Source organism: Micromys minutus, assembly GCF_963924665.1.
Source record: "Micromys minutus genome assembly, chromosome: 5".
Classification (NCBI taxonomy): Eukaryota; Metazoa; Chordata; class Mammalia; order Rodentia; family Muridae; genus Micromys; species Micromys minutus.
In genome coordinates this window covers 21,663,944-21,686,585 of record NC_137974.1, presented here as the reverse complement: position 1 = coordinate 21,686,585, position 22,642 = coordinate 21,663,944, and the positions used below count along the sequence as shown (strand labels likewise).

At 35.1% G+C, this 22,642-nt stretch overlaps 1 protein-coding gene across 1 annotated transcript in view; it reads left to right on the top strand.

The window, feature by feature from the left end:
• KLHL1 (kelch like family member 1) overlaps positions 1–4,587 on the top strand; it is a gene marked incomplete at both ends in the record, with an annotated part of 384,888 nt that extends 380,301 nt beyond the window's left edge. Inside the window, one exon of the mRNA XM_080917315.1 lies at positions 4,528–4,587. Coding sequence (XP_080773441.1) covers positions 4,528–4,587 — 60 coding nt within the window. The remainder of the gene's footprint in view (positions 1–4,527) is intronic.
• Positions 4,588–22,642: the final 18,055 nt, after the last annotated feature.

Genomic DNA, 22,642 nt, shown 5'->3' with positions numbered 1-22,642 from the left:
TATTTATTGTCTAATTGCTCTGGCCAGGACTTCCAGTACTATGTTGAATAGGTAGGGGGAGAGTGGGCAGCCTTGTCGAGTCCCTGATTTTAATGGGATTGATTCAAGTTTTCCAACATTAAGTTGATGTTGGCTGTTGGTTCTCTGTATATTGCTTTTTTATGCTTAGGTATGGGCCTTGGATTCCTGTTAATCAAAGACTTTTATTATGGAGGAGTATTGAATTTTGTCAAATGCTTTTTCAGCATCTAGTGAGATGACCATGTGGTTTTTTTCTTTGAGTTTGTTTATATGGTGAATTACATTGATGGATTTCTGTATATTAAACCTTCCCTGCATCCCAGGGATGAAGCCTACTTGATCATGGTGAATGATGGTTTTGATGTGTTCTTGGATTCAGTTTGCAAGGATTTTCTTGAGTATTTTTGCATCAATGTTCATAAGTGAGATTGTGCTGAAGTTTTCTTTCCTTGTATGGTTTTTTGTGGTTTAGTAACAAGGGTTATTGTAGCCACAAAAAATCAGTTAGGTAGTGTACCATCTGATTCTATTTTGTGGAATAGTTTGGACAGTATTGGTATTATGTTGTCAGTAAATGTCTGATAAAATTCTGCACTGAACCCATCTTGACCTGGGTTTTTTTTTTTTTTTTTTTTTTTTTTTTTTTTTTTTTTTTTTTTTTTTGGTTGGGAGGCTTTTGATGACTGCTTCTATTTCTTTAGGTTTTATGGGATTATTTAGGTGGTTTGAATGGTCCTGTTTTAACTTTAGTATTTGTATCTGTCTAGGAACTCTACTATTTCCTCCAGATTTTTCATCCTTGTCAAGGATAGGCTTTTGTATTAGGATCTGATGATTTCTTTAATTTCCTCAGATTTAGACATTATATCTCCACTTTCCTTCCTGATTTTGATTAATTGGATACTCTCTCACTCTAGTTAGTCTGGCTAAAAGTTTATAAATCTTGGCAATTTTCAAAGAACCAGCTCTTGGCTTTTTGATTCTTTGAATGGTTTTTTTTTGTTTCTATTTGGACTATTTCTTCCCTAAGTTTGATTTTTTTTTTTTTTTTTTGCTGTCTACTCCTCTTGGGTGTATCTGCTTCCTTTTTTCTAGAGCTTTCAGTTGTGCTGTCAATTGCTGATGTATGCTCTCTTCGGTTTCTTTTTGGAAGCACTCAGATCTATGAATTTTCCTCTAAGTACTGCTTTCATTACATCCCATAGGTTTGGTTATGTTGTGTTTTTGTTTTCATTGAATTCTAGAAAATCCTTTATTTCTTTCTGTATTTCTTCTTTGACCCTGCTATCTTTTAATAGAGCATTGTTTAGTTTCCAAATGTATGTGGGCTTTTTGTTGTCTTTGTTGTTGTTAAAGACCAGCCATAGATCATGGTGATCTGAGAAGATGCGTGGGAATATTTCAATCTTCTTGTATCTATGGAGGCTCGTTCTGTGTCCAATTATGTGGTCAATTTTTGAGAAGGTGCTATGGGGTGCTAAGAAGAAGGTGTATTCTTTTACTTTAGGATGATATGTTCTGTAGATATCTATCAATTTCAGTTGGTTCATAACCTCTGCTAGTTTTACAGTGTCCTTGTTCACTTTTTGTTTCAATGATCTGACCATTGGTGAGAGTGGGGAATTGAGGTCTACCACTATTATTGTTTGGGGCACAATGTATTTTTCGGTTTTAGTAGGGTTTCTTTTATGAATATTGGTGCTTTTGTATTTGTATCATATATGTTAAGGATTGAGAGTTTCTCCTGACAAATTTCCCCTGTAGTGAGTAAAAAGTTTTCTTCCTTATCTTTTTTGATAAGTTTTGGTTGAAAATCAACTTTAATCGATATTAGAATGGCTACTCCAGCTTACTTTTTTGGGGCCATTTACTTGGAAGGTTTTTTTTCCCATATTTTTCTCTGAGAGAGTGTCTGTATTTGTCTCTGAGATGAGTTTCCTCTATGCAACAAAATGCTGGGTTTTGTTTATGTATCCATTCTGATTGCCTATATCTTTTTATTGGGGAATTGAGTTCATTTATGTAACAGATGTCAAGGAATCGTGGTTGCTGTTTCCTGCTATTTTTGCTTTTGGAGGTTAAATTGCGCCTGTATGTCTTTCTTCTTTTGGTTTTCTTGCTTCGGAGTTTTCTTGTTTTTTTAGGATGTAGCTTCCCCTTTTGTATTGGGTTTTCACCTATAATTTTTTTGTAGTGCTGAGTTTGTTGTCAGATATTGTGTAAATTTAGTTTTGTCTTGGAATATCTTCATCTCTCCATCTATGGTGATTGAGAGTTTTGCTGGGTATGGCAGCTTTGGCTGGCACCTGTGCTCTCTTAGGGTCTGCATGATGTTTGTCCAGGCTCTTCTAGCTTTCATAGTCTCTGTTGAGAAATCAGGTGTGATTCTGATTGGTCTGCCTTTATATGCTACATGGCCTTTGCCCCATACTGCTTTTAAAAATTTTTATTTGCTTTGGGAACTTGGTGATTTGACTATTATTTGTCAGGAGGAATTTCTTTTCTGGTCCAAACTATTTGGACTTCTGTAGGCTTCTTTTATGCTCATGGTCATCTCATTCTTAAGGGTTGGCCAGTTTCCTTCTACAATTTTGTTGAAGATATTTACTGTGCCTTTTAGTTGATATTCTTCTCCCTCTTCTATTCCTATTATCCTTAGCTTTGGTCTTCTCATTGTGTCTTGGATCTCCTTGACATTTTGGGTTAGGGGCTTTTTGGGTTTTGCATCTTATCTGACAGTTTTATCCTTGTTTACAATGTTGTTTTCCGCCCCTGAGATTCTCTCTTTCATCTTTTGTTGTCTGTTGGAAATGCTTGCATCTGTGACTCCTGCTTTCTCATTTAAGTTTTTTACTTCTAGTGTTGTCTCTTAGTATTTTCTTTATTGTGTCCATTTCCGTTTTAAATTCCTTCTTCCATTCCTTCATCCCTTTGGTTCTGTTTCCTTCTAGTTTTTTGAGTTCTTTCAGTGATTTTCTTGTTTCCTCTTTAAAAGCTTCTAATTCTTTATGCTTTACCTTCAGTTCTTGTTTAAGTATCTCTATCATCCTCTTGATGTATGATTTCAATTCTGAGTCTTCTTTTTCTGGATTGTTTGGCATTCCACTGTTTGTTATGATGGGAGAGCTAGGTTCTGGTGTTGCTAGGTTATCTTTGTTTCCTTTGGGTAAGTTCTTTTGCCTTCCTCTTGCCATCTTGTTGTCTGTGATTATATGAGGTCTTGTTGTCATTGATTGTTTCTTGCTTCTCCCTTTCGTGGCCTGTGTCCTTGGATCTCTGCTGTTCCTGGTGTCTGATGGTCCTAGCGCCCCATTTTCCACTTACAGTCCTCCTGCTGGGAATAGCCCAATTCTGGGTTACTGGTTCCCTGAACCAAAATGGGGGGCACACTTTCCCCACTTGGCAGAGATCTCTCTGCAGAGATTTCTCTGCACCCTGGCTAGTCGAAATGCCTTCTCACCAGGCCTGTGTCCCTGGGTCTCCTGTTAATTAATTTATTTTTAGCATTTTGTTACCCTCTGTCTTACTTAGGGTTTTATTGCTGTTAACAGACACCATGACCAAGGCAAGTCTTATAAATAAAAACATTTAATTGAAGCTGACTTACAGGTTCATAGATTCAGTCCAATATTAAGGCAGAAGCATGGCAGCATCCAGGTAGGCATGGTGCAGAAGGAGCGGGAAGTTATACATCTTCATCCAAAGGAATCCAGGAACAGCTGAGCATCCTCAGTCAGCTAGCAGGAGTGTCTCCTAGTCCATCCCCAGAATGAAACACTTCATCCAACAAGGTCACACATTCAACTAGTGCCACTCCCTGGGCCAAGCATATGCAAACCATCACACCTAATTTAAAACTATATACCATCATTTCCTATATACCTGATATTCTAAGACACCAAATACAAAATCATATACCAATTGTCAGTCTATATGGATTACCACAAAAATACATTTGATTAAAAATAATATGAAAAACTTTAATATACATCTAACAATTTTAATATTCAAATTTTATATTTATAGACTCTCTAGGATCACATTAATAAGCAATATATCAACTATGTAATTATGAACTATTAATGAAGAAAATTTTTTGAGTTGCCTGTGCCTAGGATGAATAAATAACACCATTTTCTATATAGTATCTGTGAAAATATCTTCAAAGTGATTGTACTACCATAACTGTTATAATGAAATATAACAAATGTGTGCATAAAAAAGTTGTTAGAAACTTTTCCATTTTAAATTCATTTCACTCAAACTCTACTTCTTTTGTTAAAAAATTTCCAGTGATTGCATGTTTTATCATCTTAATATAAAAGTAATTGGCTTTGTAGAGTAAAATTTTCAGTAATTTTATTATATTGTACTCTCTGTGGCTGTAATGGGAAAATGGAAGCACATTTATTCATGATTCTCATGTATATGATTTTAAAATATACTATAACTTATGTACAGTTCAATGACAGTAACCTTTGTGTCATGTTTCATCTTTTTTAACAGATGGCTTCACTGAATATTGGGAGAGCTGGGGCCTGTGTGGTTGTCATCAAGCAACCTTGACTGATTTATACAATGTTTGGAGGGATTTTCTTTGCTATTGAGGTTGTTTTATAGTGTGTGGTAAGAATGAGAAAGAACTTCCTGAGCCAAGAACTTCTCAGGAACAGGATTTTTATTGATTTACCTTCTGGTGCCAAAAGCAGTAAAAGATCAAACAGAATTATAGAAAAAAGAGAACATCAGATGCAACATCTGGCCAACTGTTAATTAGTTCAGAAATGGTTATTGGTAAGGTTTTTCACTGTAGCATACAATAACTAGAGTTACCAAAGGCTGGTTTATCAAAAGAGACACATGCTTGTGATATAGATAGTTACTTAATGATTGACAACTCACTTGTTCTTATAGTCTGTGATGATACCCAACAGGCTGCCAAGAGTAGGAGTTATAATATTTCATCTAACAAAATCTGAATGATTTTATGTTTTTCTTATCAAATGTCATCTTACTAAGAAGCAGAATGTTTTGTTGACACAAATGTGATTCTTTTTCATTTTCCTCAACTATGAAAACACAGAGACAGATGACTGTCTCTTGCATTCAGAAAACAAACTGCCCTGCCTATCATGGCTGCATATTGTATCCAATATGATAATTGGATTTCATTACAACTGTGTCATCAGTCTGGAACTGGCAAACCAAAAGGACTTTTCATAAAGCTTGTCACATTGCTTTGCATTGTCAACACACTGAGCCAAAGAGTCACTACAGCTATGGGCTTTTGCCTCATGCAGAGTTCAGTAAAAGCATGCATGCTAGTTATTCTGAATGTTAATATACCCGCTGCATGCTAAAGTCCCTTAGAATTTTGTTCTTAAAAAAATAAAAAGCTTAGAATTTTGAGACAAAATTGCCAACTCTTTAAATTGGGATGTTATAAAAATAGCTAGAAGAATGACTGCCTACAGATTCTCATTCCCCATTTTCAATCATCTTGCACTGATATGCACATTATTTTAAATCAAATATTTGTAACTGTTCCAAAGCAAACCATGGAACTTTTATGTAACATCATTAATATATGCCCATGTAAATTATGAAGATAGTTAATAAATGATAGAGAATTTGCTTTTATAAGTGTACCTTGTTTCATTTAATTTTTAGAAAAAGTGAAAACTTGGTGAGAGTATTGACTTGTTTATTGTATAGGTGTGTATGTGTGTATATAATTATATGTGTGTGTAAATTGTAAGTATGTATGCATGTGTTTATGTTCATTTCTACATGTGTGCATGTACACAAAATTTACTAACAATTTCTTTCAATTTGAGAGTTTCCTTGTCCCCGTTACTTACTCTGATACAACTTTATTACTTTTGTATGGTCTCTATGCATTATTTGTTCCCCAGTAGTAGAGAGCCATCTGATGGCTTAGTAGGTAAAGTATTTGCAATACAAGAATGAGGGCCTCAAATCAGATTTTCAGGACTTATTCAGAACCAGATGTGATATTTTGAATCTGCAATCTCAGGACTTCTGCATACAGGTATGAGATGAAGACAAGAGAATCTTCAGACATCTCTGCTCAAAATTTTCTGTTTAGTTCCTTACCTCCATTTTAATTGGCTTATTTGGGTTTCTGCTGTCAAGTTCTTTATATATTTTGGTTATTAGCCCTCTGTCACAAGTAGGGTTGGTGAAGATCTTTCCCTAATATGTAGGATGCCATTTTGTACTATTGACAGTGTCCTTTCCCTTACTGAAGACTTTCAGTTTCATGAAGTCCCATTTATAAATTGTTGCTTTTAGAACTTGAGCCATGTGGTATTTTATTCAAGAAGCTGTCTCTTGTTCCAGTGAATTCATGGCTATTGCACATTTTATGTTTTATTAGATTTATTGTATCTGGATTTATAGTAAAGTCTTTGTCCTGTTTAGGGGTGGGGACATCTTGAGAAAGTACTAAACACCTTGTATAGGGGAGGATCCTAGGAATCAATGGGGATAACCTTAGCTGATACTCACAGCAGTGTGGGTATTGAACCTGAAGAGGCAACGTTCTATAACCAGGCATGAACCAGAGTGGGGCTAGGGGAACACCAACACATCTTCAGAACTTGTGATACAAATTTATCTTTTCTACTATAAGAGTGATAGGGAATGGAACAGAGACTAAGGGAATAGCCAAGCTATAAATAATCCAACTTGAGATTCATTCCATGGGCAAGCACTAATCCTTGGCACATAATGATACTGTTATACTGTTATGCTGACAAAGTGTATATATATATATATATATATATATATATATATATATATATATATATATATATATACACATACATACCATAACATATATATATATATATCAGCATTATATATATATATATATATATATATATATATATATATATATATATATACACTCTATCAGCATAACATATATATACTAGGCTAGTGTATTTGTCCTCTGAGAGCCTGCACTCATCACCTGACTGAGACAGATTCAGAGACCCACAGCCAAACATTAGTTGGAATTCAGGGACTCTCACAGAGTAGTTAGGGAATGAACTGAAAACCCAGAAGAGATAGAAACTCCACAGAAGACCAACAGCATTAACTAACCTGGAGACTTAAGGCCAGTCAGAGACTGAACCACCCACCAAATAGCATACACAAGCTGAACCTATGCCCTTTAAATATATTTAGCAAATGTGTAGTTCGGTTTTCTTGTGGGCAGTCCAAAAATTGGAGCTGAAGCTGTTTCTAAAGCTTTTCCATGTCTATCAAATTTGTTCCCCTAACTGGACTGACTTTCATGGCCTCTGTCAGAGAGAATGGACCTACAATTGCAGAGACTTTGTGTGTCAGGGTTGGGGATACTTAGGTTATGGGAGTGTTCACCCTTTCATTAGAAAAAGAGATGAATGTAGGAAAGAGACTGTAGGAGTGTGTAAGGGGACCACCTGGAGCGAGAATAGTGAGGTGAGTGGTTGGTTATTTGGAAAAGTTCGGAGGGAGGAAGGAAAAGGGAGAAATGTAATTATTTTATAATCCCCAACATGAAAAAAATAGAAAGAAAGAAAAAATATCATGGAAATGATCTCTGGTTGGTTGCTTATATTCTAGAAGTAAAAGTACACAAATAAAATAAACTCATTTAAGTGAGTAGAAACAAAGCTCCTCCCACACCTCCCTCCTTTTTTACTCTGAAGAAGGAAAGGATCCCGGGATATCATTCCCAGGTATACAGAATATAAATAAATTTAAAATATTAAAAAAAGAAAAAGAAAATGTGTAGAAATATTAAGTAGACTAAATGTGTTTTAATACATCCAGAAATTCTACTCCTTTACTCTTGTATGAATGAGTATTCATGACATGAACAAAACCATGTCAAAACTCCTGTGCCTCAGACCCATGGAAATGGTAAGCACTTCATAGCTCATTTCTAGAAGGACAAAGCAGTTTACTGTCCATGTAAGGATGAGAATGTCTTAAAAATTACCAACCAGTGTCCTCTTGCAAGTAAGGCACAGCTGGTATTGAACCTCTACAGAGACTCCTCTATCAGGATTAAGTAACTCAATTCATCCCTCATCATTATATCATATGGCATATGCATTTGTTCAGTCAGCTGTCTATAGTGCCCAGTTGCTCATCCAGTGCTCTATAATAAAGGTGTGGTTTTTACATCATATACTTGCTTCTCCAATGTATTGCATGGTCTACCCAATCCCAGCTTGACTATACATAGGTCTGCCATTTCTTGATTTCCCAAGTTAGATTTATCACCAAACCTATGTAGTTCATGCTTGTAATGTTTTCCATAAGTGCATATTATTTGATTTAAAATTGCATTTGATTGATTTTTATTGCAATATTTTTATTGCAGATTTTCTTTGCCAGTATTTATACATAGTTTTAAACCAGTGTTCTTTTGTGCTATCTTTTGTGTTACACTGACCAAAATGACTGAGAAGCCGACTTAGAGGAAAAAACAATTTATTGTATTTAATGGTTTCAGAGATTTCAGTTCATGGTCCTTGTGAGTTGATCCTGAATTCTTGGCAAGACAGAAAAATTAATGGAAAAACAAAAGAAAACAAAACTTGTTCCTCTAAATACCTTTTCTCATACTGGATATACTTCTTTGCTAAAAATTGGAAAAAAAAACTCTGAGTATTAAACACATAAACATTGATCTTTACCAAGTATCTGTGAAGATAGTAAAGAATTGAATTCTCCAATTATGAACCATTTTACAAATACCTGTTTTGAACTTGGATATAATTTTCACCAATTGACTCTAAATATCTCCCAGTGTGAATCAAGTATGCAAGAGCTTTGTCCATCTGATTTGGTATATGGAAACAGGGGATAGCTTGGAATATAGACTCACCAATTATGTCAAGTATTGTGATAAGATAAAATAAACTGATATTTAATTTTGCCCTGTCAATATTTTAATACATAAATTATTAATTTTTGAACTGGTATAATCTGTAGCTTTTTATTTAATTATAGGGAATTCAATGAGTTGAGACTATAAAATCATCAGTAACATTTGCATCACTCCTTTCTCTTTATCTGGTGTATTATATATGCCTCCATTTCTGGTTAAAGAATTCATATTCTTTGCAGGCAAATATCTTTTTAAATTTTTATTACTATATATGACAAATAAGTTTAACTTCCTTTAAGGGAAATAAAACAATTTCTAAGCAAAACAAAATACTTTCTCAATATTATTGTCAGCCTGAGAATAGTTTATTATGTTTTTTTTTTTTTTTTTTTTTTTTGCTTACTAAAAATGCTGCTATCAATAATGTCTTACACTTGGCTGAAATAGATTTTCCTGTTGCATGAAAACCAAGAATATTAATTATCTATTAAATAACCCTTAAATGCACAATGTTAAACATAATTTCTGCTAATGGTAATACATGGAGTAAGAAGTTTATGTGGATCAGAGTCAGCGCCAATGACAATTCCTCATCCCAATGCGTATAACTAAGTTTCATATGAGGTTATATTAGAAAAATAAATTTGGATAGATACTTTATATTTTTATTTGTCAAATAATGTACTCATGTAAGTAAATATATACAAAATATTAACCATGAATGCTATAAAATTAACTACTAAGAATAAATCACTCTTCATTATTCTGAAAATTTCAAAAACATTAAATAGTAATCTGGCACAAAAAAAAGTTTTGTTTTCTGCAGTATTTTTGATTGGTAAGTCCATCTATATTTTGGCTAGTAGAATATTTTCTTGGATGTTGAGACCTGTTGAAGTGATACTGACTCTGTCCCTTTAAATATTAATAACAAAGCCTTACTTCTCACTCTGACTGTGAAGATAATACATCTACAGAGGAACTTGCTATTGGATGAAATCATAATGAAAGACATGTGGATCAATACGATACATAAAACAAAACAACATCAACAAAACAGAGATCTTCTATCTGTTTTCAGTGTCATGGGTGAGTGTACAAAAAGGAATGGCATTTTGAAGAAAAAAAGGGATACCCAGATGTCACAGGTCAAGAAGAGAACTCCCACTTCAAACAGTACCATAGGGACATGATCTGCAACCTCTAGAGTCCATACTGGTAGAACTATTGTATTGGTCTATCAAAGAAAAATATACCAATTGGTTTTCCAGTGCCAAATGATCATATTTTAAAACATGTATGTATGTGAATATATATATATTCACATACACATACACACACATACATATATATGAATATGTATGTGTTGTTAAAAGATAAAGGGTATGGCCCATAGAGGTATGGCAAGGCATGGAGGCATAGGGGTTGCCTCTGGGGGACCCATGTTGGAATCATTTCTCCATGAAGGACTAGTCATACAGTGGTATAGTATAGAAAAGAGTTTATCCAGGTCATCAGAAGAGTTAAGAGAGTAGTAGAGGCAGAGAGAAGAGAAGAGTAAAATAGTAGAGGTTGACCATTAGCATGCAGACAGGGGGAGAGAATGAGGAGAGGAGAAGCAACAGAGAGAGAGCAAGAGGCCAAGAGAGAGAGAGCATAATAGGGCAAGAGAGAGAAGAGGGGGCAAGCAGACCCTTTAATAGTGTCAGGTAACTGGAGGGTGTATACCTGGCTCTTGCCAGGAAACTGTGGGGTGGGGTATACCTACCTGTTGCCATAAAATTGAGGGGTGGGGTTTACAGAACCCCAACAATATATCTGTACATATATAAGTATATCTGTACGCATGAAAAATGTATATATGTATATGCACATTTTTCTCAATGAATGTATATATATATATATATATATATATATATATATATGCAAATATACAAAAGGCAAAAAATCAAGATATTTGTTTTAATTGTTAAGGCATTACTTTTGAACCAAAAGTTTAAATACTAACAAGAGTTCATAGAAAAATAATTGTAAAATATTTTCAAGTATTTTTTAATCAGCTAGTCTTTGTACTTACATTTCAAATGATGAAAAGTAAACATTTTACAATTTTTCTGAGAAGAATAAAATTTGAACCATCTTTTTCTAATAATGACAGTTTATTATTGTTAAGAAAATTACTGATAATTTTTAGCTTAAATTCACATCTGAATAAATTCAATGGTATCTTTCACAATCTTGCATTACTAAGCACGCTAATGAGAAATATGGCTATTATAAATTGTTCGTGAAAACTACAGTAAGTTATTGTTGAATTTGTTTATTATGGTTGTTTTAATTTTTCATTTTCTTTCCTTTAAAATCATTCTAGCATTATTTTATTTGTTCTCCAAATAAAAATATATGTTCAAGTGCCTCTCTGGGAAATGAACATTATTCCATTAGCATGGTTTAATATAGTATTAGTCATTAAATAAATACTGAATAAGCATAATTTATTTATTAGACATACAAAATAGAGTATTATGTTTAATTAAATATGATTTTAAAGTTTCTCTTAAATATCTCTTTAATTTCAATATCTCTTTTCTATGTGTAGAGAAAAAGCAACTGTTTTGCTTGGAGTATTGTAACTTAATTGCATGTATACTTTGTTTTTAGTTAAATGTTATTTAACCTCAAGAATTATGTTCTCTCCATATCTGATTGAAAAAGACATCCAATTTCCTCTAATAACAGAGGCCTGGTTTATCTTTAAATGACAGTAGGTAATAAAAGGCTGCTTCCATGAGTTGTTCTGAACATTGTTCACGGTGAACACTAACGGTGAAAGCTGAAGTACTCATTAAGTTGTATATTTGAAAGACTTTATAAAGTAATCTTCAGCAGCAAATAGAGAAGACACAAAATAGAAAAATAAATAAGGAACAAAATTCAAATAAATTGCACAGTGCTTAAGGATCGTGAAGAAATAAGAAAGTTCTATTTGTCAAGTTTATATTTGCTCTGTTCTGCTTTCAAACCCCTTGAGGAGAAATTACTTTTTTTTAATGAGAACATAGTGATCATTATCTTCAAGTTTTATTTTCTTCTTTGTAAGTATGATGTAATCTTTTAATAGCAGCATCACTGAGCTTTTAAAGATATTCCCTGTGCAACATTTCACCAAGACCATACATGTATTGACATTAAACCAAACAATGACTAAATTCATCTTTTCCCCCTTTTCTGTCTTCTCTCCCTCCTTCCCTTATTTCTAATTGAGTTAGTAAAGATCTGGAGAATTGGTACTTTGGTAGTTGGGACTGTCTTTGAATACAGTTATTATTTACACTGATTGCCTCCAACACAATTTCAGCAAAGGGTACCTTACAGTTTCTCCCATATAAAATAATCATGAAGAAACAAATACAGGTGATTTTTATTCTGGATTTCAGATAATCTTTTCTTTAGAAGTTCAATTACAATAACCAACAAAGGTTTCCTTATGGCCTTCAACAATATATAGACGCAGTAGGTACATTCTAAATTATTTTCTATATTTGTCTAACAATGTTAAGATTTCAATATTAAATTCTATAATTTAGCATCCATTTATGTATACATGAAAATTATAACCACAATTATAATGAGAGATATATTCAGGAGAAGACGACAAAGAAAAAGGGAGAAAATTCAAGTCAAAGAAGCAGTAGTCTCAAGTTACCTATTATAGTTATCCTGCTTGAAGATAAAAATATTAAAATTTAACACTTTCATAAATTTTACCAGGTGGCACACACAGAATAGCACCATTTTAATATCACCATTTATTTTATTTTATTTATTTACTTTTTCTTTATTTATTTTCTTTATTTACATTTTAAATATTATCCCCTTTCCTGGTATGCTCTCTACAAACCCCCTATCCTATCCCTTCTCTACCTTCTTCTATGAGTGTGCTCCCACACCCACCCATCCACTCCCAACTCTCTACCTTGCCACTGGCCTACACTAGGACATCGAGCCTTCACAGGACCAAGGGCCTCTCCTAACGTCGATGCCCAACAAGGCCATCCTCTTCTACATATGCGGCTGGAGCCATGGGTCTCTCAATGTGTGCTCATTAGTTGGTGATTTAGTACCTGGGAGCTTTGTGGGGTCTGGTTGCTTGATATTGTTGTTATTCCTATGAGGTTGTAAACCACATGAGTCTTTAACTTCTCCATTGGGGACATTGTTTTTATTTCAGAGGTCTGTTGGAGCTCTGGAACAGCTTCTGAAGAGAAAGCTGTAACAGGCTCCTGTCAACATGAACTTCTGGACATCCTCAGGGTTTAGTGATTGTATATGTGCTAGATCCCCAAGTGGGTGAGTCCCTGGATGGCCTTTCTTCTGTCTTTGCTCCACACTTTACCTCTATATTTCCTCCTGTGAGTATTTTGTTCCCTCTTCTAAGAAGGACTGAAGCATTCACAATTTTCCTTGTTCTTGAGCATTATGTGATCTGTGAATTATATTGTGGGTATTCAGAACTTTTGGGCTAATAGCCACATATCAACGAGTGCATACCCTGGGTGCTCCTTTCTGACTGGGTTGCCTCACTCAGAATGATATCTTATAGTTCCATTCATTTGTCTAAGAATTTCATGAAGTCATTGTTTTTAATCTGAGTAGCATTTCAGTGTGTCAATGTACCACATTTTCTGCAAATATTCCTTTGTTGAGGGACTACTGCGTTCTTTCCAACTTCTAGGTATTATAAATAAGGGTGCTATGACCATAGTGCAGCATGTGTTCTTGTCTTAGGTTGGATAATTTTGGAAGGTATATGCCCAGGAGTGGAATAACTGCGTCTTTGGTTAGTCCTATGTCCAATTTTCTAAGGAACTGTCAGACTGATTTCCAAACTGTTTGTACTAGCTTACAAACCCACCAATGATGGAAGTGTATTCATCTTTCTCCACATCCTCACAAGCTTCTGCTGACACCTGAGTTTTTAATCTTTGCCATTCTGAGTGGTATCTGGTGGAATCTCAGGAAGCAATTCCACTAAAATCGGGGACTAGACAAAGATACCTACTCTTTCACTACCTATTCAATATAGTACTAGAATTCCTAATCAGAGAAGTTAGAGAGCAAAAAGAAGGTCAAAGGGATAAAAATTGAAAAGGGAGAAGTCAAACTATCACCATTCTCAGATGATATAATAGTAAACTTAAGTGACGCCAGAAATTCCACCAGAGAACTTCTAAACCTGATAAACAACTTCAGCAATAAGACTAAATATAAAATTAACTCAAACAAATCAGCAGCCTTCATCTACTCAAAGGATAAGTAGGTTGATAAAGTATTTAGAGAAATGACACCCTTCACAATAGTCACAAATAATATTAAATACATAGGCATGACTCTAAACCAAGCAAGTGAAAGATCTATATGACCAGAACTTCAAGTCTGAAAAAGGAAGTCAAAGAAGGTCTCAAAGGATAGAAATTTCTCCCATGCTTATGGATTTGCTGGATTGATATAATAAAAATAGCCATCTTGTGGATAGAAATCTCTAGATTCAGTGCAAACCCATCAAAATTCCAACTCAGTTCTTCACATAGTTACTATCACATCTATATCCTATTTAATTCTGGTTTAAGTATTGTAAGTACCAAAATAAAATTATCACTAATAAGGACAAATGTACATTTTAGTTTCATAACAAGCTGACCAGGGTTGGTTTGGCTTCTAGGTATGTTTTGAACCCTTCAGTAATGGAACGTCTGCATTATTGCTGATACAACCTTTAGGTATGTTCCCTTTGGGACATGTGAACGTTCCAGTGCTTCTCCCATTTGCATAAAAACAACAGTAGTGTAGAAAGGACAAAGAATTATGACAGCACACCTTCAAAAGAGCATGAAGCATCTAACACAGGACAAATCTGTTATTAATGTTAAAAGTAAAAGTTAGTTACACTGACACTCTTAGTGTGAGAACTGTTACCAACATCACATGACAAATATTAGTTTACAGTAAGAGATTTAAAAACTGACATCTGTACTGCTTACACTATCTAATAGAATGCATATATATATATATATATGCATTCTATGAATATATAATTGTTATGTATATAACAATTGTCCTAACATTTATCTGTCTTTCAAAACTTTTGAAATATTAGGGGAATAACCTTGTGCACTAGGCTGAGTTACATGGGCTCAGTTCCAACTCATATCTTATGCTCTTCATGAAATAAGATGTAGATTTAATTCCAGTGTAGTTCACTGGCTGTCAGTTAGGTGAGAAGATAAAGTTCATTTCATTGCCTCAGTGACTTTGAAATCACTGTTTGATCATTTGCCAGCCTTGTCATTTACAGAGGAGACAAAGCGAGAATATCACCACATCATTTTAACTTTTGCCAAAGGATTACTTCTGAGATAGATTAAACATTGCCATGGCAAATTCTGTGGTCACTTTTGACATTTCACGTAGAATTTTGATTATACATACTCTTTAAGAAACAACTGAACAGCTAGATTTTAAGCACAAGGCAATGTAATATTTTTCTAATGATATCAAAAATATTACGTTGGCTAAGCTTATTATTAAGAATATTTATTAATCTTCACACAATAATGTATACTTATTGGGGAATGTATAAAAATTTAAGTTATCAAGAAAACATATAATTATCTCTTAGAATTTTTATTAAGCGCTTTATTGCACTATAATTTTCTCATAATCAGTGTCTACTAAGAGAATAAAAGAAAGAAAGAAAGGAAAGATGACTCACAGTTGAAAACACCTAAGGGCAATATTGACATTTGTCATAACTAGAAATTTTAGAAGTTTTAATTCTCATTTTCTCCAAGAAATGACTGTATGAAACTTCTTTCCCCTGAGGTTGGCACATTATTTTATTTATTTTTTTTTTTTGCTTTAAGTCTGTATTTTTCACATTATATTGAGAGCTGAGTTTTGTTTAGGGTTCACTATAAAATATCACAGTTTTCTAGAGATGATAACATATCTTGGATGAGGCTGTTGGTAGAAAAGCTGAGCAAATGTTAAAAACTTGGAATTTTCTTTGGAGTCTAGCTTTAAAATGCTAAGGATAGGTTGGGTATGTAGAAAGGGAAAAAGGGATGATTTATGAGATTTGGTCCATTAAACCAAGTGGTTATCTGTAACATTCATTGGGGTAAGAAAAGTGAAAAAAGGTTATACATCTAAAATCCATGTTGGACACATTTATATGATAGGTAGAAAGTAAAGGACACATGAAAAAATACCAAAACATATTGGAATAGGTAAAATGCCCTTCTGTAATTCAATACCTTATCTGATAATAGCCATACTGTTTCTGTTTAGATAGTTCAAAGCTTTCAGATGGAGAATGGATTTTAAAATAGACATTTCCTAATTTATTGAAAAAAAGATTCTTCTTTTATATATTACATCCCAACCACAGTTTCCCCATTCTTTCACTCCTGCCAAGCCCCCCATTTCCTCCTCTGCCTCAAATCCTATATTATGCTTATAATGATTTCAAGCCTCTTTTATATGTTTAATTTTATTATTTTTACTTATTTGCTTTACATCCTGCTCACTGACCCCCTCCCAGTCACCCCTCCTACACTCCTACCATCTCCCTCCCCTTTTCCTTAGAGAAGTTCAGGGCACCCCTTGCTATCCCTCCCTCCCTGGCATTTATGGTATCTACAAGGCTACCTAATTCCTCTCCTACTGAGGCCAGAAAAGACATCCCAGCTAGAAGAATATATTGCAAGTACAAGCAATAGTTTTTGTTTGTTTGGGACCCGCATAAAAACCAAGCTGCATATATGCATACTTGCAGGAAGGCATAGGTCCAAACAATGTCTCGTTTTCCCTTGGTGGTTCAGTCTCTGAGACCCCCTAAACATCTGATGGTCTTCCTGTGGAGTTCCTATCCTCTTGGGGAACTTCAGTCCTTCCTCCTATTCTGTAAATGTCCCTGTTGGTATTAGAAGCAGCTTTATGGTCAGCCTCTAAATCCAGCAATTATATAGTCATCCCAAGGTGACAAAGACCCTCTTGTGTCTCTTACCAAGGCAACTGCCACAACCCCCTGGATTGTTCTTCACCTCAAGGTGGTGGGCATGATTACATCCACAACCTGAACAAGCGATAGATTCCCAACCCCTGGCCTATTTTTCCTTCTTCTCTTTCTCACTTCCCCCCAATACAACCTCTTCCCAAGGGTCTGTGCTGGCCTGGCACGATCTGTCCAAAAAAGAGCTGCCTTCTAACACAACAGTCTCCAAGTTCAATCCACTGTTTTCAAGCTTGTTTCTTATAGTAAGCTGTAGCCGGCGGGAGGGGGGGGGGGAGTGTAACTTAAAGCTTACATTATCTTTTAAGAAAATATTATTTTTAATAGTATATAATAATATACATTCATCCTGACTAATACATTATGGAAGTGTCTTTATAAACTTACTGTTAAAATTAAGCACATAAATGGAAAATGGATGGGCAATTTTTTTTAATACTTTTTATATGAAAAACTAAAGAGAAAAGTGAGCATTATTTTCCAACAAAAATAAAGAGACTTGCTTTGTTAATTATATTAATTTTGCTTCCAAAATCTTATGACTAAAATAACTATTTTTATAATAGAATTCATCACCTGAACTTATATGATCAAAATACTGCAAATATAAAGCTAAATTTGTATAATCTATTTGTTACTTAAATATTTTATCATCTCATTTACTTTTGTTATTGAAAACTAATGCTGTATAAATATTTTAACCAAATTAATAAATACAATAAGTGGTTAAATTGGGTCTTACTGATGGACTCAGTTCTGTCTTCCCCTATATATAACTAAGTATCTATATATAAAATAGCTATTATAATCTGAATATTTATCTCTAGTTCACATGTTAAAATTACTGCCTGTATATATTATTCATGAAAGGCCCATTGAGATAGGGATGGGGTTATAGATGCTTTCAAGGAAAGATACATACCTTTTAGAGAAAACACAGAAATTTCTCAGTGTATTGTGTCATATGAGGACACAAATAGAAGGCAGTTATCTGCAAACAAGAAACTCTTTTTGAGCATGGAATTTGTTGATGCCTTGATTTTGTTTCTACTGTGAAAGATGCTATCTGTTGTTGAATCCACCAAATATGTGTTTTATTCAAAAATGGAATAGACCAAAGCAGTATCTTACATAATCAATCTTTTAAGTCTTTAACACATCGAAAATTTTAGTTAATCAATGATTAAAGAAAATAGTTTTATCTAAAAAATTCCTCAAAATGTTTATTTGAATGGCTTTACAAAACCACTTGTCTCCCTGTTAACTCACATTGCACAGCTTTCTTAGTGAGAAGTCAAGAGAAAGGCAGGCAAGACATAAGATAGGTGCCAGACACTGCTATCTTCAGCTACATATGCACCTGGAGTCATAAGTCTCTCAATGTATGCTCAGTGGTTAGTGTTTTAGTTCATGGGAGTTGTAGAGGGTTTGGGTGGTTGATAATTTTGTTCTTCCCATGAGGTTGCAACCCTTTGCAGCTCCTTCAGTCCTTTTTTTTTTTAGCACATTCATTAGAGTCCCTGTGTTCAGTCCACTGGTTATCTGCAACATTGCTCAGCTGCATCTGTATGGCTCTGGCAGAGCCCCTGGGAAGGCATCTCTCTATCTGGTTTCTGTCAATAAGTAAGTCTTGGCATCAGCAATAGTACTTGAGTTTGGTGGCTACATATGTGGTATATCCCCAAGTGAGGTGGCCTCTGAATAATCTTTATTTCAATTCCTGTTCCTCTATTTGACCTTATATTTCCTCCTGTAAGTGTTTTATTCTCCCTTCTAAGAAGGACTGAACCATCCCCATTTTAGCCTTCCTTCTTTTCGGGTTTCATACAGTCTGTGAATTGTTTCTTGGGCATACAGAGCTTTCTGGGGCTAGTTAGTATCTGCTTATCTGAGTGCATACAATGTGTTCCTTTGTGGGGTGGAGAGAGTGACTAGGAGCTGAATAAATGCACCTTTGAGAAGACAAGTGGATGGGGAGGGGTGATGAGAACAGGTGGGGAAAGGGGATAACATTTCAAATGTAAATACAGAGAGTATCTAATTTTTTTAAAGAAAAAGATAAGAAAACTAGTCAATGTAAATCTTTTAATTAAAGTGTTTGCAAAGTCATTTCAGAATATTGTCCTTTCTAAAAATAAAAGGATTGTCTGAAATAAAATACAAACTTAATTTTTTTAAGTGGATTGGATTTTCTGAGAGCTTGATGTTTTCTCCATGGGATCAATGATTCCCCCTTTTTATTTGTAGGAAGGCTTGTATTAGAAATTGGGCCTCTCTTTTGCCTTCCATTATAAGCACAGACAAAGGAAGCCATAGATGTCCATTTGTGTGTCTCATTTCCAGGGAGGGTCTCAGGAATCCTACCAAGAAACAGCAATAAGAACTGGAAGCCAAGCATGCTCCTTAAATGGTAAATTTGGAAGAGCCTGCTGTAACCATTCAAAGGGTAATTAAGAGGCAGAGGAAACACCCCTAGGATATCTCATGTTAAATGAGAGTGCTGGTTAGTTTTTGTCAACTTAACAACAACTATACTCACCTGGGAGAGGGAACAATATCTGAGGAGCTGACTCCACCACATCACATCGACCAGTAGGCACATTGTGGACAAGGGGCAGTTCTATAATTAATTATGTAGATCTGTATTGTACACTGTGAGCATTGTTACCCTTGGACATTTGGATCCTAGGTTGTAGGAAATGGGTAGCTTAGGAGGCAAGAGGAAGCCAGCTAGTAATCAGCATTTCTCCATCTGTCTGCTTCCGTTCCCATATGAGATCTTCCTATGACACTGCTACATGATTGAGTGGGCCATAAATGTGTAAGCCAAATAAATCCTATCTTCCTCAAGATGCCTTTGCTCAAAATGTTTAATTTAAGAGAGAGAGAGAGAGAGAGAGAGAGAGAGAGGAGAGAGAGAGAGAGACAGAGAGAGAGAGAGAGAGAGAGAGAGAGAGAGAGAGAGAGAGAGAGAGAGAGAGAGGAAGGAAGGAAGGAAGGAAGGAAGGAAGGAAGGAAGGAAGGAGGGAAGGAAGGAAGGAAAAAAAGGAAGAATCCAAACTAAGATGAGGGGAATTAATGAATCTGTTGCAGATAAGGAATGGGCAAGTATGGGAAAAGAGAAAGTTAAACAATTCTAGATAAGGAAGTTTAATCTGTAAGAAGCAGTTAAGATTAACTTGTATAATAAAGCAAGTGTGATAGGGAAGTGACCAATAAGATTCACCTCATCTGATCCCTCTAGAGTGCTGGGCTTTTTGGGATAAGAATGTAATGAGATTGTATGCAATTCATATTAAAACTGAAATTAGACAAGAGAAACAATGGTATATACAAAGTGTAATAGTTTGAATACTTTAGTCTGTTACCCGACTTTTTGTGTTTTAGTTATATAAATACTTTGGGCTTCCCTAACTTCAGCCTTTAGAATGCTTCCAAATTATTTTTTTTTTTATGTTATATTCAATTTTTACTATTGTAAAAAAAAGCAAGAGATAAGTTCACATCCCGTTTGTTTGCTTTTTCTGCTTATTTTATTATTATATCTCGATTTGTTTTATTTTGTTTTAAAACAGGGTCTTTCTTCCTCCTGCCTGGCCTGCAGCTCATTATACAAACCAACCCTGCCTGGAAAATCAAATAATCCCATTCCTGCCTCTGCCTCTTGACATTAGAATAACAGGTACAACAACAATCTCTCTTCCAGGCCATTCCTAGCACAAAAATTACAAGAGTTCACAAAACTGACTTCTAAAAAGGTGGCTTTTTGAGCTTTAGTAGGGTTTCTTTTATGAATGTGGGTGATTTTTTATTTGGAGCATATATGTTAAGGATTGAGAGTTCCTCCTGACAGATTTCCCCGGTAATGAGTAAAAAGTGTCCTTCCTTATCTTTTTTGATAACTTTAGGTTGGAAATTTACTTTATTCGATATTAGAATGGCCACTCCAGCTTGCTTCTTGGAGATGTTTGCTTGGAAGTTTTTCCCCAAACTTTTACTCTGAGATAGTGTCTGTCTTTGTCTCTGAGATGAGTTTCCTGTATGCAGCAAAAGGCTGGATTTTGTTTATGTATCCAGTCTGTTAGTCTATGTCTCTTTATTGGGGAGTTGAGACCATTTATGTTATTAGATATCAAGGAATAGTTTTTCTGTTTCCTGCCATTATTGCTTTTTTTGGGTTGAGTTGTGTCTGTGTTTTTTTCTTTCTTTTAGTTTTCTTATTTAGGAGTTTTCTTGTTCTTACTAGGCTGAATTTTCCCTCATTGTATTGGGTTTTCCACCTATAATTCGTTGTAGTGCTAGGTTTGTGGTCAGATATTGTGTGAATTTAGATTTGTCTTGCAATATCCTCGTCTCTCCATCGATGGTGATTGATAGTTTTGCTGGGTATAGCAGCTTGGACTGGCACTTGTGCTCTCTTAAGGAGTGCAAGCGAAATCCATCCTCAACAACAAGAAAACGTCTGCGGGAATCACTATCCCTGACCTCAAGCTATATTACAAGGCAATTGTGCTGAAAACTGCATGGTACTGGTAAAGAAATAGGCATGTGGATCAATGGAATAAAATAGAAGATCCAGAAATGAGCCCTCATGTATATGGTCACCTGATTTTTGACAAAGGAGCAGTAAACATTCAATGGAAAAAGGAAAGCCTATTCAACAAATGGTGCTGGTCCAACTGGCACTCAGCATGCAAAAGAATGAAAATAGACCCTTTCTTATCTCCTTGTACAAAGCTCAAGTGTAAGTGGATCAAAGATCTCCACATTAAACCAGATACACTGAAACTATTAGATGAGAAAGTAGGGAAAACCTTAGAACACATAGGTACAGGAGAAAATTTCCTGAACAAAACACCAATGGCTCAAGCTCTAAGGTCAAAGATTAACAAATGGGACTTAATGAGATTGCAAAGTTTCTGTAAGGCTAAGGACATTATCAAGAAAACAAAATGTCAACCAACAGAATGGGAAAAGATCTTTACCAACACCACATCAGATAGAGCCCTAATATCAAAGGTATACAAGGAACTCAAAAAGCTAGACACCAGAGAATCAAATAACCCTATTAAAAATGGGGTACAGAGCTGAACAAAATGTTTTCAGTTGAGGAACACCGAATGGCCAAGAAACACCTGAGGAAGTGCTCCACATCCTTAGCCATCAGGGAAATGCAAATCAAAACAACCCTGAGATTCCACCTCACACCAGTCAGATTGGACAAGATCCAAAACTCAGATGACAGCAGATGCTGGCGAGGCTGCGGAGAAATAGGAACACTTCTCCACTGTTGGTGGGGTTGCAGGCTAATACAACCACTCTGGAAATCTATCTGGCGATACCTCAGAAAATTGGATATAGTACTACCTGAAGACCCAGCTATTCCACTTCTGGGCATATACCCCAGAGACACTTTAATACACAACAAAGATATATGCACCACCATGTTCATAGCGGCTCTATTTATAATAGCCAGAAGCTGGAAGGAACCCAGATGTCCTTCAGAAGATAAATGGATACAAAAATTGTGGTACATATACACAATGGAATACTACTCAGCCACCAGAAACAATGACTTAACCAAATTCTTAAGAAAATGGCTGCATCTAGAGAAGATCATCCTGAGTGAGATAACC